The 20,000-nt window shown below is 44.8% G+C and overlaps 1 protein-coding gene across 1 annotated transcript in view; it reads right to left on the minus strand.

Annotated features, from left to right (window-relative positions):
- mafa (MAF bZIP transcription factor a) overlaps positions 1-20,000 on the minus strand; it is a 138,232-nt gene that overhangs the window by 112,045 nt on the left and 6,187 nt on the right. Inside the window, exon 2 of the mRNA XM_083759989.1 lies at positions 12,696-12,758. Coding sequence (XP_083616115.1) covers positions 12,731-12,758 — 28 coding nt within the window. The 3' untranslated portion in view covers positions 12,696-12,730. The remainder of the gene's footprint in view (positions 1-12,695; positions 12,759-20,000) is intronic.

Here is a 20,000-nt window from a genome sequence, read left to right on the forward strand (position 1 = left end):
TCTCTCTCTCTCTCTCTCTCTCTCTCTCTCTCTCTCTCCCTGGCCCCTTTGTGGCGTTATGCCTATTGAACTTCATCTACTGTAGTACGGGGTTGGGGGGGAATCTGCTCATTCCATAGCGGACCACTCTCATTCTGGTGTGAATAAATAAACAGGGCTGCTGTGCCGTGCCGTGGCGTGCATTGTGTGCAGGCGTCTCTCTCTATCCGTGTAAACACACACACACGCACGCACACTCCACACAGGCCCGGGCCGGGCCTTACACCAAATCCTGTAACGCACGCACGCACAAAAGCATGCACGCAAGCACGCACGCACACACGCACTGGCTGATGACTGTAGAGCCGCCACTGTACGTGCGTGCATGTGGCATGGCAGGATGAAGTGTGCTCATTTCCTTATTTATTGACTCTCTTGCTTTTCTCTGAGCGTTTGAAATTAATAACAGCCAGCAGAAATCAGACAGAGGGATGAAAATCAGCACTTTCCCCGCAGTGAAGCCATTCATCAAGCTAACGAGGGGGGGGGGGGGCATGGGGGGGGATGGAGGAGGGGAAAGTGACGTTTGGAGGAGTCAGGAGCACGGAGAGAGCAGGAGGGAAGCAGGTGCGGTGTACGGTGCACACACACACACACACACTGTAGCGTCACCAAGTTGTACGGTGTACGGTGCACACACACTGTAAGGTGCACGCACACACACACTGTAGCGTCACCAAGGTGTATAGTCTCAGGAGTCTCCTCCTGGTTTTTGGAAAACCAGGCTGGTGGATGGAAAGGCTGGTTAGCAGGTGGTTGGCTGGTGGCAGGCTGGTACTGTCACTGGGTATCGTTCGGCAAAAAATAGCAGATATACAAGCTCACGTGAGCTTGTATATCTGCTATTTCCGTACGCGCGACACCGTTGTCGCGCGGGACAGAGCTTTAGTGCAGGCTTGAGACGGACGGAGGGATTAAGTTGACGTTGGCAGTGGAGGCGAGGGAGGACTGCATGTGGGGTGTGGGGTGGAGGAGAGGAAGAAGACAGAAGAGGAGTCATTTGGAGGATAGCGCTGGGGCAGAGCCACAGAGGAGGAGCTGCATGCCTGCCTGCCAGGGCGTCACTCCAGTAATAAAAAAAAGAAGGCTCTAGATAGCAAGAAAACGCTAGTTTGACATTGAAGTAAAAATAGAAAAATGGAGGAGAGGAGAGTGACGGGGAAGGTGGACCGTTTCCCTTTCTGTCACTGTGTGTGTGTGTGTGTGTGTGTGTGTGTGTGTGTGCGTGCGTGCGTGCGTGCGTGCGTGCGTGCGTGCGTGCGTGCGTGCGTGCGTGCGTGCGTGCGTGCGTGTTGGACGGGCACCGAGGCGAACGGAGCCTGATGTCGCCTGGCCCTGAAACCTGACTGTCATAATCATGGCAGCAACTTCAGCCTGTTTTCGCGCGGCTGCTACATTTTGCAGAGCAAACGTGTAAAATAAACGTTCACATTTCAAATATAATTAAGAGCTCACCCAAATGCCACGTATGTTAGAATTTCGCTGTTAGAATGCACAACACCCGAATGCATTCCGCATTGTTCAATAAAAGGCTTTTCTTATCCGAGTGCCCCCCCGAGTGCATTCGGAAAACTCAGAGTTGCACACCGGGAGCGCACTCGCCTATTAGTTTCTATTGGCATGCAGTCAGCTCACGGGCCTCATGCGCCAACACGTTCCTATAACTTTTCCTCTTACATTTCTTCCTAAGTGAATTTAAGTCAGATTCGTGAAACGTTCTTAGGCAGAATTGTTCGTAAGCATGTTCTTATATGATGATGAATCCCAATCCTCATATACCTTGAAGGGGTGTGCCAGTTTATTCGAATTATCATAGGTATAGACGCCCACCTATCCTAATTAGCATCCTAATTACCATAGGGAACCGCACCCACCAATCCCCATATGGGGGCATGGGGAACGCACTTTCCTAGGTGTTTCGCCCAGGTGGGCGGTTGTACATGACTGATGTAAGTCAGTCCTATGGCGAAAAATAAAACGGCTCGGATAAAGATGCTTTTTTATTAAACAACGCGGAATGCACAGTGGGGCTAATAAGCCGATCCAGGAAAATGGTAACGTCCGTGGCCACCGCGGGGTAAGCACTATATATTACACACTCATCTGAATGTTTATGTATACATGTTTGCTCTGTAAATGTAGCAGCCGTTCTGCCATGATGCCCGTGATGAAGTATACGAGCGTCATGTGAACCATGGCTAGATGTCGCCTATCTGGAGGGTCACACCATAAGTCTGCCTCTCCTTGTACGGTAATGGCTAATGTGTGGATCCTTTGGCTTTATATGAGGGTTATAAGAGCTATGCCCACAAGGATTGTGATTGCCTCTATAAGTGCATGGTAAACTGGCATCTTAATATGTCCAGTAACAGCCTGTATCGGGGGGGGCCTTAAGGGTACATTATATTTTGAGTTAAGCACTTATAGCTCGCCTCAAAACACAGTCACCCCGGGTGTGTACGGCCGGCGGAACTGCTCAGCCTGGTATTCCTAAACTTAAAAAACGTAAGTAAACGATATGCTTAACCTCAGTGAAACGGTGCCGAAACCTAACCCTATTCCTAAACTTAAGTAAACGATATGCTTAACCTCAGTAAAACGCTGCCGAAACCTAACCCTATTCCTAAACTTAAGTAAACTATATGCTTAACCTCAGTAAAACGGTGCTGAAACCTAACCCTATTCCTAAACTTAAGTAAACGATATGCTTAACCTCAGTAAAACGCTGCCGAAACCTAACCCTATTCCTAAACTTAAGTAAACGATATGCTTAACCTCAGTAAAACGCTGCCGAAACCTAACCCTATTCCTAAACTTAAGTAAACTATATGCTTAACCTCAGTAAAACGCTGCCGAAACCTAACCCTATTCCTAAACTTAACCCCAGAAAAACTATGCATAACCCTAAACTTATTTCTAACCTTAATTAAATAAAACGACGGAGAGCGTGTTTTAAGGCTTGCATTCCGGATAACACTTAAAAACGATATACTTTGCTCTATGAGACACAGCGGAAATAGCTGATCTACAAGCTCACGGTGTGTTGTGATCATATTATGCGACCACCTATTTTTTCCCATTTACGCTATTTTTGAATATTTCAAAAAAAATAAACACCTTGTCATGTCATACACAGCAGGGGTGGGCAACTTTGACGATGGAGAGAGAACCACTATATGTTGCCACACTGTGCAAAAATAGCCGATCTGCAAGCTCAAAGCGCTTGTAGATCTGCTATTTTTGCTATATTTGAATTGAAATCCAGATTTATTTTATTAATTGTTTTGCTATTTTTTATTGGAATCCTGAAAGGTAATGATTTTTTATTTAATTTGAAATTAATTTAGTTATAGTTATGTGAAACTAAATACAAATACATTGGACATAAAAACAAAGACAATAACATTTTAATACTATAGTAATTAGCTGAAATCAATATCAATGTTCGGATATTAACCTGCGGTTAAGTGATGGTGGGGGCTGCCATGTTGCCCATGTATAATATGCACAGTGGTATAAATATATACCTCTTCCTATACGATGTGCCACAGAACTATACAGTATATCTCACACCCGGCAGAGCCGGGGCTGACTAAGCACTTTCTACTGCTCTTCTCGGAGAGTTGGGGGAGGAGTGAGTGCCATGCGCGCTGAGAACTCTGCCGCGGGAAAATAATTAGCAAAGTGGAGCTCTGCCCAAATGCCCTGGGCTAAATCTAACACCACTTCACATACAAACACATACAAATGCCCTGGGCTAAATCTAACACCACTTCACATACAAACACATACAAATGCCCTGGGCTAAATCTAACACATACAAACAACAGCCATGAATCTATTCCTTTCTTTGTTTTTACTCTCTTCATTTTCTCCTCTCTTCAAGCCCCGAGACCGATTATTTGAGCGAGGGAAAATGCAGGTACAGACAGGCGTAAGTTCCGACATACTAACAGTCCGACAGTCATTAGTCCGACACCCCAAACCCTACCCCACCCTATCCCAAACCCTACCCCACCCTACCCTAAACCCTAACACACCCTACCCCAAACCCTAACACACCCTACCCCAAACCCTAACACACCCTAACACACCCTACCCCAAACCCTAACACACCCTAACACACCCTACCCCAAACCCTAACACACCCTAACACACCCTACCCCAAACCCTAACACACCCTACCCTAAACCCTAACACACCCTACCCCAAACCCTAACACACCCTACCCCAAACCCTAACACACCCTATACCCCAAACCCTAACACACCCTACCCCAAACCCTAACACACCCTATACCCCAAACCCTAACACACCCTATACCCCAAACCCTAACACACCCTACCCCAAACCCTAACACACCCTACCCCAAACCCTAACACACCCTATACCCCAAACCCTAACACACCCTATACCCCAAACCCTAACACACCCTATACCCCAAACCCTAACACACCCTATACCCTAAACCCTAACACACCCTACCCCAAACCCTAACACACCCTACCCCAAACCCTAACACACCCTACCCCAAACCCTAACACACCCTATACCCCAAACCCTAACACACCCTACCCCAAACCCTAACACACCCTATACCCCAAACCCTACCCCACCCTATACCCCAAACCCTAACACACCCTATACCCCAAACCCTAACACACCCTATACCCCAAACCCTAACACACCCTAGACCTACCCCAAACCCTAACACACCCTTTACCCCAAACCCTAACACACCCTTTACCCCAAACCCTAACACACCCTACCCCAAACCCTAACACACCCTACCCCAAACCCTAACACACCCTATACCCCAAACCCTAACACACCCTACCCCAAACCCTACCCCACCCTACCCCAAACCCTAACACACCCTACCCCAAACCCTAACACACCCTACCCCAAACCCTAACACACCCTACCCCAAACCCTAACACACCCTAACACACCCTACCCCACCCTACCCCAAACCCTAACACACCCTACCCCAAACCCTAACACACCCTACCCCAAACCCTAACACACCCTACCCCAAACCCTACCCCACCCTATACCCCAAACCCTAACACACCCTACCCCAAACCCTAACACACCCTACCCCAAACCCTAACACACCCTACCCCAAACCCTAACACACCCTACCCCAAACCCTAACACACCCTACCCCAAACCCTAACACACCCTACCCCAAACCCTAACACACCCTACCCCAAACCCTAACACACCCTATACCCCAAACCCTAACACACCCTACCCCTAACCCTAACACACCCTACCCCAAACCCTAACACACCCTATACCCCAAACCCGAACCGCAAGCACGACGCAACGCATGTCGGGAGCGACGAGTGATTTGCGCATGTTCGACTTTTGGTGTGTCAGATAAGCGTGCACACCCCAAAAAGACAATGACAAAAAACAAGGGACCAGATTGACAGCATACTTGTTTTTTGTTTTTTGTTTTTTTTTTTGTATCTTTGCTTCTTCTCCACCACAGAGAGATCATTCTCACCATCAAGTGTTGTTGTGTATTTTTAGGGGCGATCACTGCTGCTGCCAGAGAGGAAATAGTTTGAAAGCAAAAGAAAATGGATTTCCAAGCTCCATAAGCTCCAGAGATTTCTCTGACCTATACTATGTCCTGGTGCAGGTTAGAAGCATGAAAACTGAGGATTTTATACTGAGTACCCTAATCTCTTTTAATTTAGTTGTAGTCACATTTCAGTCACCTGGAATGTCTAGTTTTAGACGACTAAATATAAGATTTTAGTCCACTGAATCTACAGTTGATTTAGTGGACTAAAATGTGTTTTGGCGGGCCTTGTTGGCGTCGTAATGGCTGATTTCACACTTGTTGAAAATAACTGATCTACAAGCTCAAAACGCGCCGCATCGCTTGCTATTTCCAGCGTGCAACCAAGGGCAAAATTACTTTCTTGTGTCTTTTACTTATACTCGACGTTGACGAAATTGTCAATATATTTAGTCTTAGTTTTAGTCATCATATATATAGCTTATAGTTTTCATGTAGTTTCCATTTCGTTTTCGTCAGTGAAAAAAGGTAGTCGACGAATTTCATATGGTCATATGGTATTTAGTTAATTTCATATGGTCATATGGTATTTAGTTAATTTCATATGGTCATATGGTATTTAGTGGACGATATCAATACTGGAGAGAGGGAGTCTCTGGTATAGTGTAGCCTGTAGCGTCTGTTTCCGTGCCTGGTCTTATAAGAGAGCGGTGGTGGTGGTGTGGTTGGGTTCAGCTTGGTGCACGGCTGTGACGTATATACTGTACCGTAGCCCAGCTGGCTGTACATGGATATCTATATTTTTAACCTTAAAGCCACGGTGTCTTTTTGGTCACTGCAGATATCCAAATATAGCCCACTCCTCCTCCTCCAACGGGTCTCCAGTTTCTCGCTCCTTTCCGAGAGCTCGGCAGGTGGAGAGAGGAGGAGGAGGAGGAGGAGGAAGACTAGGAGGAGGAGCAGGAGGAGCGACAACACTCCGTCATAGAAGGAGCAGGAGCCAGCAGTGCAGGGCCCAAATTAGCCATTGAGCCAGTGGGGCCGTGCATGGCCCAGGCAGGGGCCCTTATTGGCTCTCAGGGGCCCTTCTGGGAAATTGGACCGCACGGTGCTGGGTAAAAAAGATGATAAAAACACAGAAGTTTCACGCGGACGCACGTGCTATGGGGTTCCCAAAAATATTTACCGGCCCAGGGTCCCTTGTGGGGGTTAATCCGTCCCTGTGATGGGAAAAGTACTCTCAATGTTTTTACTTGTAAAAGTATCATTACTGCAATGTAGAACTACTAAGTAAAAGTACAAAGGTATTGGCATCAAAACATACTTAACGTACCAAAAGTAAAAGTATATAGGCTACTTATTGTGCAGGACGCCCCAGTTAAAGTTTTCAAATGTGAAAACATCGTTTGAAAATAGCAGATCTGCAAGCTGCACAATGTGTCACATCGCGACACATTGTGAGCTTGTAGATCTGCTTTTTCAAATGGTCAAAATGTATATAGAGCTGAACTGGTTAATGTATGTTTTGTAATAATAATATTAATACAAAATCTACAAAGTAACTCATTAAATGTAGTGGAGTAGTACAATATTCGGATCTGAGATGTAGGCCTAGTGGTGTAGAAGTAATTTTTTGGAAATTGGAAAGTAATGGCAAGTAAAGTACAAATACCTCAGTATACCTCAATACTTAAGTAGTACTCTCTCTCTCTCTCTCTCTCTCTCTCTCTCTCTCTCTTTCTCTCTCATTGATGAGACCATCCGGTGACTTTTGACCCATGGGGGGTGTGTGTGTGTGTGTGTGTGTGTGTGTGTGTGTGTGTGTGTGTGTGTGTGTGTGTGTGTGTGTGTGTGTGTGCGTGTGCGTGTGCGTGTGTGTGTGGGGGGGGAGCCTGATTTGTACTTTGTTGGGCACTACGGCACGAAAATAGCCGATCTACAAGAGTGACTCTTCATGCGTGGCGCGACACAGCTTGCACGATGAACAAACTATAAACCGCACTTCAAGTTGTTGTTGACACTATACTGGCGAGCGAACAATGTGTATATATATGAGGCTTGGGTTGTTTTGGTCCTACCCGCGGGGGCCGTCCCGTCCGTCCATGGCTCTCCCTGTCCCACGCGGCCCTCCTCCTCCTCCTCCTCCTCTGTGTCATTAATTTCCCCCCTCCTCCCACGTGCCGACGGGTCAATCTGGATCGATTTCAGCTGCCCTGTAGCTCGCCCGAAGAGACCAACATCCTGGCACCTCGAAATAGAGCTCTCTGGGACAGAGGAGCTTCTTCTGCCCAGCACTTACTGTCCATATGACCACTGGGAAGTGGTCAGGGTGAGATGAGGATGCACCGGCACACACACACGCACGCACGTGCACACTTAATGTACAAGAAAGAAATCTGCAAGGCAACAAAAAGCATTCACACCAAGGCTGGTGTAATAACAGCCTCTGGGGTGGTGACAAGTGTGTGTTCATGGCGGGTGCTGTCAGTGTGTGTGTGTGTGTGTGTGTGTGTGTGTGTGTGTGTGTGTGTGTGTGTGTGTGTGTGTGTGTGTGTGTGTGTGTGTGTGTGTGCGTGTGCGTGTGCGTGCGCACATGCGTGTGTGTGTGTGTGTGCGTGCGTGTGACTGTAACTGTGTGTGTGTGTGGGTGACACCGTTTCAGCAAGCCGGGCCCTGAGAAGCCACAGTGCCCGTCACACAGCCACAGTCACGCAGTTACACGGCCATGCATGGGTGTTGGCCGGGCGCTTACAGCATGCTCCTGTCATCACACACACACACACACACACACACACACACACACACACACACACACACACACACACACACACACACACACACACACACACACACACACACACACCTGGCACTTCATCTTTGTCAGCATAATATTCTGGGTCCTTTTACTCCCTGCTGGGTACTGAACTCTCGCCCCCTCTCCCTTCACCTGACGACGGGACCCCCTGGGGGGTGAGCCTGCCTGGTTGACGTGCACGCCAGTCAGATCTGAGACTTGTGCTCCATGCATGTGGAACTCCTCTTTCTACCTCGTCACAATGTAAATACACCGCCAATGTCATCCTCGGTACAATCGCCTCTCTGAGGCTCCGCGCACGGATACCGGAGAACTCGCCAGTTTACCGGCTCGCCGCGTTTTAGTGCATTGTTTGACTTGACCTTCATTTAAATTGCATTGAGTTGAGAGAGAGAGAGAGAGAGAGAGAGAGAGAGAGAATAGTTGTTTAGAGTTTACACTATGAAGTAGGAATGCTAAAGTTTAAACACCAAAGTACCGAAACAATAATGTAATTGATTAGTGAACAATATCCTGAATTGGTAGGCCTATGCTATATCATTGGTATTCAAATACTCAACTTTTTTATCATTATCTAGTTGACCATTTAATTCCACAAAATAATTTGATCACTTTGGAAATGAACTATAACATCTGTGGGTTTGCCATACTACACTGATGAAGACAGCATGCTAGCATAACGATGAAGACATTGATGAAGAATATTCGCCGCGGCGAGTTGGTGAACTGACGCGTTCTCCGGATACCCCCGCGCACTGCTGGCGCTGAAGCAGCTCAGTCAGGCCCATGAGTCGGGAGCCTCTTTCCCCAGGCAAGGACACGCTGCTTGGGACCTGGCCCTCCGTCTCCATCGCTCAGCCTGTCCTCCCGGAGCTATACGTGGCCAGACTGCACCAGAGCCAAATGAAAAGGAAGTCCGACCGCACAGCAGCAGCTCTGCTCCACAGGGTTTTATTTATTTAAACACTGACGTTTCGGCCATCATCAGGCTAGCTTTAATGATCTTACATCCCCTTTTATTTTAGATGGGTTTTTTTTAGTAATAGTACAACGTAAACATTACAGAGACTTTAGTTGTCACTGTACAATACTTAAATACTTAAATATAGTTGTGATGTTGCACACTTGCATGCCTAAAATTGCTGATATTTGCGCCGCCCTCGTTGAAAACAATGTATTTCAAACTCCCGCTTAATTGTCACTCTCCTCCAGGCTGCATGAACAGTGCTCGCTCGAGTGCTCACTTTTCTGCCCCCTCAATGTCGTAACTCTGTCTTACTCTATGGCTCAGGCCCCCCCGCCCCCTTCATTGTTTATATTGGGCGACCATGTGCGGGCGAGAAAGGGGGCACCTAATTCACTGCAATGACGGAGGGGAGGAGAGTAAGAGCACTTAAAACACTTCATCTAAAGATGATTTGTCCTTGTCTTCTCTGACGGCTTTTTGTCCCCCCCCTCCCCCTGAAGTTAAGTGGAGCTGGAGCCCCGCCAGCTATACTGATCCCATGCCCCACTTAGACACCAGCAGTAATCAGGGTAAAAAACTGGATCCTAAAGCATGCAAGACACACACACACACGCACGCACATGCACACGCGCACACGCACGTGTATACACTGTCTGTACCCACACATGAGCAACACATTTCCACTGTGGGTATATACTGTAGTACGTATATAGTCTAGAAAAGTGGTTCTCAAAGGACCCATGCGGGGGCTCCAGCTAGAGTCCCCAGCCAATTTAGTTAATAATTGAGAACCCTAAACTGCATGATTAACCACTTTGAAAATAGCCAAATCTACAAGCTCACCCATTGTGCTGCGATGCTTGTAGATCTGCATTCTTAGTTGGCACTAAGTATTTTCAGATGTGGGTCCACGGGCAAATACATATTCATTTTGGGGGTCCATGGAGAAAAAAAGTACGAGAAGCAAAGATCTAGAAAGTATGGGCTCTAATCTAACCCAACCTAGTCACATCCATACATCTGAGTTATACTATTATATATACTGTATATTACAGTAGTTGTCACACATGCACCAAAAATAGCAAGCTCGCAATGCTGTGAACTTGTAGATCTGCTCTGTTCGGTGTGTGGTGGATTGAGTGCTAAAGTCGCGAATGATGATCCCATCCTCTGAACATGGAATGATTGATCAGTGATGATCCCATCCTCCAAACATGGAATGATTTTTTTTTTTTTTTTTTTTTTTTTTTTAAGATATTTTTTTTGCGGCTTACGCCTTTTATTGATTTTTTTGAAGGGACAGACAGTAGGCTGACAGGAAACGGGAGAGAGATGGGGGGATGACATGCAGTAAAGGCCGTGTCGGGTCCGGGAGTCGAACCCGCGGCACACTGCGACTGGATCACCAGTCCGGTGCCCAGACCGTTACGCTACGGCCTGGGCCGACATGGAATGATTGATCAGTGATGATCCCATCCTCTGAACATGGAATGATTGATCAGTGATGATCCCATCCTCCAAACATGGAATGATTGATCAGTGATGATCCCATCCTCTGAACATGGAATGATTGATCAGTGATGATCCCATCCTCTGAACATGGAATGATTGATCAGTGATGATCCCATCCTCTTAACATGGAATGATTGATCAGTGATGTTCCCATCCTCCAAACATGGAATGATTGATCAGTGATGATCCCATCCTCTGAACATGGAAGGATTGATCAGTGATGATCCCATCCTCTGAACATGGAATGATTGATCAGTGATGATCCCATCCTCTGAACATGGAATGATTGATCAGTGATGATCCCATCCTCCAAACATGGAATGATTGATCAGTGATGATCCCATCCTCTGAACATGGAAGGGTTGATCAGTGATGATCCCATCCTCTGAACATGGAATGATTGATCAGTGATGATCCCATCCTCCAAACATGGAATGATTGATCAGTGATGATCCCATCCTCTGAACATGGAATGATTGATCAGTGATGATCCCATCCTCCAAACATGGAATGATTGATCAGTGATGACCCCATCCTCTGAACATGGAAGGATTGATCAGTGATGATCCCATCCTCCAAACATGGAATGATTGATCAGTGATGATCCCATCCTCCAAACATGGAATGATTGATCAGTGATGATCCCATCCTCTGAACATGGAATGATTGATCAGTGGAAGCATTCGGTTGTATTGTACATTATATACGCTACAGTGTTCCCCTCCTCCTCCCAACGCTGGTCTCTGTATATGCGTTTCAAAAAAGATCAAATCTGAACCTGCAGTGAAATCCTAAGTCTTAATTAAACTCCTGCAAAGGTCCATTATTTGTAGCCTACACTTTTACTGCGTAGGGGCAGGCTCTGAATGGACTAATGTCTGACGCATTCCGATGGCAGAGCAGATATTCAAGAGAGACTCACTACCTTTTTCTTCTTTGCGTGACATTTTAAGGCGTTAATTTTTTTTCATATATTTCTTTATTTCTACTAAAGGGAATATAGTGCATATAGAAGATGGGGATAGATGTTAGTCGTTACACAAATAATTGCTCTCAATCCTCCTTTCTACGAGCCACCACTAGACGTACTGTATATGTGGTGTCTGGTGTACAGGCTATATCTGCAGAGACCCGTCCTGCCCTCTGCCTGTATGTATTTCCTTATAACATTTTTGTCTGGGAGGTTTTGTCTGAGAGTGTCAACCTGAGTGTTGGGCTTTGCTGTACCGTCTGATGTCGCACAGCCGGAGACGATGACGGGCCAACTTTTCAATGTGTCTACAAACTGCAACCGACAAAATCCTACTCGTTACACCCCCTTCATATCCATGTTGCTCTACTAGTGGTTTCATTAGTGAGCTGTGTACAGTAGACTGTATTAACCCATTCTGACCTGAGATCAGATTCTAAAAATGTCTGTTTGAAAATGACAGTTTTCTGAAAAAGCTATGTTTCTATGTCAGTCGTTCTTCGATTTCTCAAAAATAGCAGACCTACAAGCTCGTAGCGCGCCACTCGGTGGCGCGCTATGAGTTTGTAGATCTGCTATTTTTCAATAGCTAAAGCATAACGTAATGCAAACATTAAAAGGGGTTCCCTCCCAAAATGGGTTGCTTTCCATGTACTTTATTATTAGATTTAACTTGTTCCAGCAAATGAACAAACTGTGAATTCATAATAACTATAATGTTTTTTTTTTCTCTCGTTTTCCATAAATCATTTGAGATCAACTTATTCCGGATATACAATTAGAATGAGAAACACAGAAAGAGAGAGAAAGGCAAAGAGTGAGAGTCAGGAATACGATTAAGTCTTATTTCTTTTACCTGAAGGAGCGGGCACGGAGGAACGGGGCTGGAAATCACAGATGCAGGAATTTTCTGGAAGACCTGAAAGAGTAGACATATAACATTGGACGAAAACATGAATGGATAAATGCATGTATAGATGCATTTCACTCTATTTCTGTTTCTTGTCTGTGTGCCTCTCACTCCTTCATTTTCATTTACTTGCACTTACACGCACGCACTTGCACGCACGGACACACGCACACACACGCACACACACACGCACACACACACACACACACACACACACACACACACACAGAGAGAGACAAGGCAAATGCATTCTGAGCAACATTCTCTCCCATCTCGTCTGTCTGGTGAAATGCATGTATCATAGAAAACATTTGATGTGGAGGGAAATGTAGAAATTTGCATGCAAATAGAGTCTATGGGCACAGAACGCATGCATCAAAACATTCTAACCACCGGAGACGCAACTTCAATATCTGCCCTTTGTTGTCACTGAGAAAAGGAAGAATGCGTCGTTTTAAGGCTTTTTTCACATTTTCCTTTTCACCGAATCATGCCGTCATGTCATGAAATTAATTTATTTAAAAAGGGGTGGATTTTGCCATGCATTAAAAGAGGGTAAGAATTGTGCGCGTGCACACGAACGAAACCAAAGGAGTGAGGATATCTGTAAACAACACCCCCCACACACACACACGCACACACACGCGCACACACACGCACACACACATGCACGCACGTATCACGCACACACGGATGTACGCATGCACACACACCAACGCATCACAAAGACATCACAGACGAACAATCATATATAAATGTTCTCTCTCACACGCACACGCACACACACGTGCATGCAGACACTCAAACACACACACACACACACGCACACGCACACACGCCCATGCCACTATACCTTGCTTATAGATTTGCATTTGCAGTCATTTAATACGTAACACACAACCAGTTTGTTTTATATTTAAATTGTTAATTAAGAACATGCACAAGTTGCTTGTTGGGTAAGCTGCACTGATGCATTTCTCCTTGTTTGAGTTACCTGACTGTTTCCTGGAATGGTAAAAGATGGGTCTGGGACCAGAGGACCAGGGATTGGGATTTGCTTGGTCGATGATTAGTTAGTTATGCGTGCTGTCCTCCCCTGCGTGTATTTATTGGTTTGGTCCACCACTATAAGTCAGTGCATGGATCCCGATCCAGGGGGGGATCTCTTTTCTCTCTCTTTTTTTCCATCTTTATATGGATGGACTGGGGGGGGGGGGGGTCCCAGTTATTTGGGGGGGTCCCCCAGTTATATGGATGTTTTTCGGGGGGGTCCCCCAGTTATATGGGTGTTTTGGGGGGTCACGGCTTGAAAGGTGTGGGAACACTTGATATAAATCTCTCTCCTGTCATATTATTATGACAGGTCTGTTAGTGTCGTTAAAGGTTATTTTTCAGCAGAGTTGTGTTCTGTTGACCTCTTTAGGGGCCCTACTGTCTATATGACTTGTTTGGTTGAATATTGTGTCAGTCATTTGTATGTCTTGAATGAAACAAACCTTTGACTATACTTGGTCCCTCACAGCAGGCACTATAAGCCAGTGTGTATTGCTTTCAGTCATCCCTGCATGTATACATACTTAATGCAGAATATAATAAGTGTACAAAATGAAACACACGAGCACAAATATAAAGTGTGTGTGTGTGTGTGTGTGTGTGTGTGTGTGTGTGTGTGTGTGTGTGTGTGTGTGTGTGTGTGTGTGTGTGTGTGTGTGTGTGTGCGTGTGCGTGTGCGTGTGCGTGTACGTGTGTGTGTGTGTGTGTGTGTGTGTGTGTGTGGAGGGGAGGCAGGGGTTCCAGAAGAATGGAAAGAGGGGGATGCAAAAGGAGGGACAGAGGTTACCTTGCTTGGTTGAGAGGTCAATACACGCTTGACTTGCACTGAGGTGATGGTGGTACTGGAGTGAATGTGTGCGTATGTATGTGTCATGTGTCATCTTGCATGCATGTGTGTCTCACTCTCACAAAAGAAAAACCTTGCTTAACGTTGACATACAATTTGTAAAAAAAAAAGCAAGTGATGCCAGTCTGACTGACTGACTCCCCATACTGCCTGTGGAACTGGAAAATGACAGTCGTGGAAACACACCTCTTCTTCCTCGCACTGGCATTATCGGCATTTCAAATAAATGCCACATAACTCAATTTTACAGAGAGAGTGCTCACGCAAGCACACACACACACACACACACACACACACACACACTCGCACACACACACACACACACACACACACACACACACACACACACACATGCTGTAGGGAAACAGCAGCGATGCAGGCAGGCTGACGATGTTAAGACCACAGGAGCACATAAAGTGCACTGCTTCTAAATCACTGCTTCTCAAACAGTGGGTTGGGACCCATTTGTGGGTCACATTGTTATGGGTCCCCATATTTAATTTTTCCTAAATTTGATTTATTATTATTATTATTATTATTTCAAAACTGTTTTAAAAAAACATTCCACCCTCCCCCAAAGAAGCAAAGCTTTTCATGAATTATAAACGGAAAAAGCAATGTTTTTTTTTTCTCAGTAACTTGTAAATAATACAATACAATTATCTAAACAGAAGGAAATAGAACAAAAGAAGGAGTGAAAATATAGCCGATCTACAAGCTCACAATGTGGCGCGAAGCCACGCGTTGTGAGCTTGTATATCGGCTATATTTTCACTAGTTTGGCTCCTGCTGGAGAATGTCTCATTTCTGTTTTGGGGTCAAATTTCCGTTTTGGGTCACATGCAGGCTAAAAGGTTTGGGAACCACCGATATTCTAAGTCATACATGGGCAACTGGCGGCCCGCGGGCCACATGCGGCCACCTACTTAATGTGGCCCTTAGATTAATTTCTGATATACAATTGATTTCAGCTGTTACAATTCCAAACATGCAAACATGACCCGCTTTAATTACAGTCTAAATTAGTAGCTTGCTGAGTAGTATTACAAATAATGTTTCTTTTTTATGTCCAATATATTTGTATTTAGTTAAAATGACTTTTCAGGATTTCAATTCAAATATGGCAAAAATAGCCGATCTACAAGTTCAAAACGCGTCGCGATAATACGCGTTTTGAACGTGTAGATCGGCTATTTTTGCTACGACCTGCATGCAATGTGGCCCCTCTGGAGTGAGTGTGGAAATATAATGGCCCTCTCCATCGTCAAAGTTGCCCACCCCTGTTCTAAGTCATACTGTGTGCAAAACGCTACAGTCTCACCCAAACACGGCGAAATAGCACGGAATTGCAATTCCGTATACAAAAGCTAACACTTTTTCCGCAATTTTTCTTGCTCCCATCTTAAATTCAACCATTGGAGAGCTCCATGGTGTTGGATTCACAGTCCCTTTGCTTTCTGTCCATTTTGCAGACATATAAAATAACCCTGACGAGTCCCAACCACCTCGTTATCAACTAACATGATTGCGAACGCTATGAGCACTAACTATGAGACCCTGCAGATCATGTCTGTCTGTCTGTCTGTCTGTGTGTCTGTCCCGCTGTGACACCACCCGCCCGCCACCAGAGGGCGCAGCTGTAGCACACACACACACACACACACACACACACACACACACACACACACACACACACACACACACACACACACACAGGGCGCAGCTGTAGCACACACAGTTAAATATATTCCCTGATGAACTAAATGCTCCGGAATTCTCCTACGTACAATCGTACATGTTCGTACCAAAAGTTTTACACCAAATATGAAACGGTTTAGCCTTGAAAATCACCTTTTAACATTGGCCCGGTTGCTAGGCAACACCTCCGTCACCGCCAGCACCAGGATCTTTGCACACGGCCCCCATAGACCTCCGTTCAAAGTATAGGATTTTCAATGCACTTCTTCTCTGGGGCTATAGCAGAGGATGCTCTCCAATGCGTTTAAATTCATATCCACGACCACACCAACTGCCACCCTCCAAGCGGTGGCAGTTGTACACTAATGCTTGATTTATATATCTGTGTTGTGGGCCTGTGTCGTGCATTGAGAATAGCCGGTCTACAAGCTCAGCTATTCCTGATGCGTCACGTCATGTGCAACTAAGTATACATGAATCAGGCATTGAAAAGATATGCCAGGGACCCCCATAAGAGATTTTTAATAATCAATAATTAAAAATACTCATTAATGCAGAATGTCTAGTCTCACAAGATTTCAACTGTATACGAATCATTTGAAAATAGCCGATCTACAAGCTCACAATGCTCTGCATAGCGCCGCATTGTGAGTTTGTAGATTGGCTATTTTCAAATGACTGAAATGTATATATAGGGCTGAATTGGTTAGTGTATACGATTTGTAATAATAATCCAAATCTACAAAGTAACTAGTAACTAAAGTTTTCAAATGTAGTGGTGTAAAAGTACAATATTTGGTGACATATCAAGATGTGATTCACCATGTTAATGATTCTTTTCAGACCTCGTACAGTTCTAGGAAACACAGAATGGGGGGACTTTTTTATTATTTATACAGCTCAAAGGTATATTAATGACATAGTAAAAAGTTGAAAATGAGTCGTATTCCCCTTTAAGTACAGTACTTGAGTAAATGTACTTAGTTACTTTCCACCACTGCTCTTACTTTACCCATTTAGACCTGAGGCCGATTCTTAAAGAAAATGTCTTCTAAATCCTTAGAACAGTTTTCTGAAAAACCTATGTTTCTATGTCAGTGGTGCTCAACCTTTTTCATGTAAAGGACCCCCAGAATTATCTGTATTTGGCTGCGGACCCTCATCTGAAAATATGCTGTTCCAGGGACCCCCCATGCAGAAGCAAAGATTTGAGTTAAAAAGTAAAAACGTTCGCTCTGAAAGAATATATATATTCAGGTACATAATATTCAACCCACAAAAAACACAGCAAGCACTGCAGCAAACAAAGGGATAGAATAAAGAATGCTAGAAAAATAGTAACAAAACAAAGATAGCTAAACTTCTTTTGTGAGCAACTTCACAATACTGTAGGTTATGTTCCATACACTATAACACAGTTTAGTTTAAGAAGGTGCAATTTGAGCATGGGGGGGGGAGGTAGTGTTTTCCTTTGCCCGTTTTAGCTCTAAAGTGATGTGTCGTGTTGGTATAGCTTGAAAATCTGCCTTTTTCGGCCAGCAACACTGCCATGCGACAATTAAAAGTCTATATTTGACATCAATGCTTGTAAGGCGTGCATGAACACCGTGATCTGCAAGTTATGTGTACAGTGTACCGGTCCACAACACAATTATGTATCGGTATTGTAAACCTATATTTGTATTATCAACAGTTCAATTATAATATTCTTAAGTGTGTTTAGTTGACCAGAGTTTCCCCACATGCAGATACCTGATCCTTGATCTCATTACCGAAGACGGACGATCTAAAAGCTCAAGAGGACATAGATGAGCTATTTTCGGTGAATGCACACCTATTTCTGTCGAACAGAAAGGCGACGCTAGGGTTCATGTGGTTAGCTGCTTTATGTAACAAAAAGACCTATGTTGCTATTTAAGAACACAGGAAACGTGTGCATAACGTGCAGTAAATGCACTTGGAGATAATGTGCACCACATCAGAAGTGCATGCAGTGTTGATTTCTACAGCTAATATAGGCCTACTATGAAGAGAAATGTTCCTCGACTACCTTTTTCACTGATGAAAACGAAATGCAAACTAAGCTATGATGACTAAAACTAAGACTAAATATATTGACAATTTCGTCAACAAATAAAAACTAGACTAAAATGTTAGGAAGGGACTAGTGGACAAGAGATCCAGTATAAGACAACTCATTTTATGCCTGGTTGCATGCTGAAAATAGCAATCGAAAATTGCTTGTAGATCGGCTATTTTCAGCAAGCGTAAAATAAGCCATTACGACGGCATCAAGGCCCACAAAAATGCATTTTTGTCAACAAAAAAACAACTGTAGATTTAGTCGACTAAAATTGCATGACATTTAGTAGACTAAAACTAGACTAACACTAAAGCATTTCAGATGACTAAAACTAAATTAAGTTTTATTCCAGAAACTATAACTAAAATCAAAAGTGCCAAAATCAACAGTGCCATATCGGAAGTGCATGTAACATCTCATTCAGTGCTTTTCTGGCCAGAGGAAATGAAGGCGGCTCCCCAGGGCAAGGATTACTCTAATGCCTGAGAGCGGCCTTTTGCGCTGACTTTTGACCTCCTGTCGTCCTCCAAAAGACAGAGTGACAGCCGTATGTGCACAGTGCACGTGTGTGTGTGTGTGTGTGTGTGAGGGTGTGTGTGTGTGTGTGTGTGTGTGTGTGTGTGTGTGTGTGTGTGTGTGTGTGTGTGTGTGTGTGTGTATGTACGTGCGTGCGTGCGTGCGTGCGTGCGTGCGTGCGTGCGTGCGTGCGTGCGTGCGTGCGTGCGGGTAGGGGCATGTGCTCTGTTTCGTGTTTAGAAGGACAGAGTACATATTTCCCCCTAAGTGACATCATTAGACATCTGACTGATCTACACCAATAGGAAACATCCATAGTGAACAGAGACTGGTGACCCTTGTTGACCTGATTTGAAACATTTGCTCTACTAACCAAGAATTATCATTCTTTACATCATGGCACTCTGAACACACCAACCACATGAATGGTGTTTAAACAGAAAGTGGAATGAAATGTTTTATTTTTTATACTGTACACGTATAGAGGAACTGCCTTTCCTTTAAAGAAGAAATAAAAGCAAGCAAGGGATTCAAAACAGTATATATATTTTTACGGCTAATATGAAATATCAATAAATGGCATCTCTATTGCGGAGATCAAATGGATGTAATTAGATAAATTGAGGAAAGAAGGAGAGCAGCTTGGCTGTAAATTGCACGGTGTGTGCATGCTGTAAGACCCGGCGACGGCACAGCTGCACGGAGCCGCACTCGCGATTTATCATCTCTACATCGCAAGGAGCCAGTGGCCCACACCACTATTAATCATCAGCAAAATCATTTAATTCAGCCCAAGCACCACTATTGTCTCTAGTCTCTCTCTCTCCGCTCGCTCTGGGCAAATCAGCCACCACAGCAGCCGTGCATGTGCATGCGCACGCACAGTGCACACCTCGAAGGAAATCACACAAAACACTGAAAACAGGGGCAGGATACGACTGTATGTCGGACTAAAACCGGTTCTATGAGTAACTGGGCAGCAAATCTTCACTGGCAGATGGTGGAGAGCTTTTTTTTCTTTTTTTTTAGGTTTAACTAGTGTGTAATTTATACC

Source organism: Protomyctophum parallelum (assembly GCF_964188405.1).
Source record: "Protomyctophum parallelum genome assembly, chromosome: 2".
Taxonomy (NCBI): Eukaryota; Metazoa; Chordata; class Actinopteri; order Myctophiformes; family Myctophidae; genus Protomyctophum; species Protomyctophum parallelum.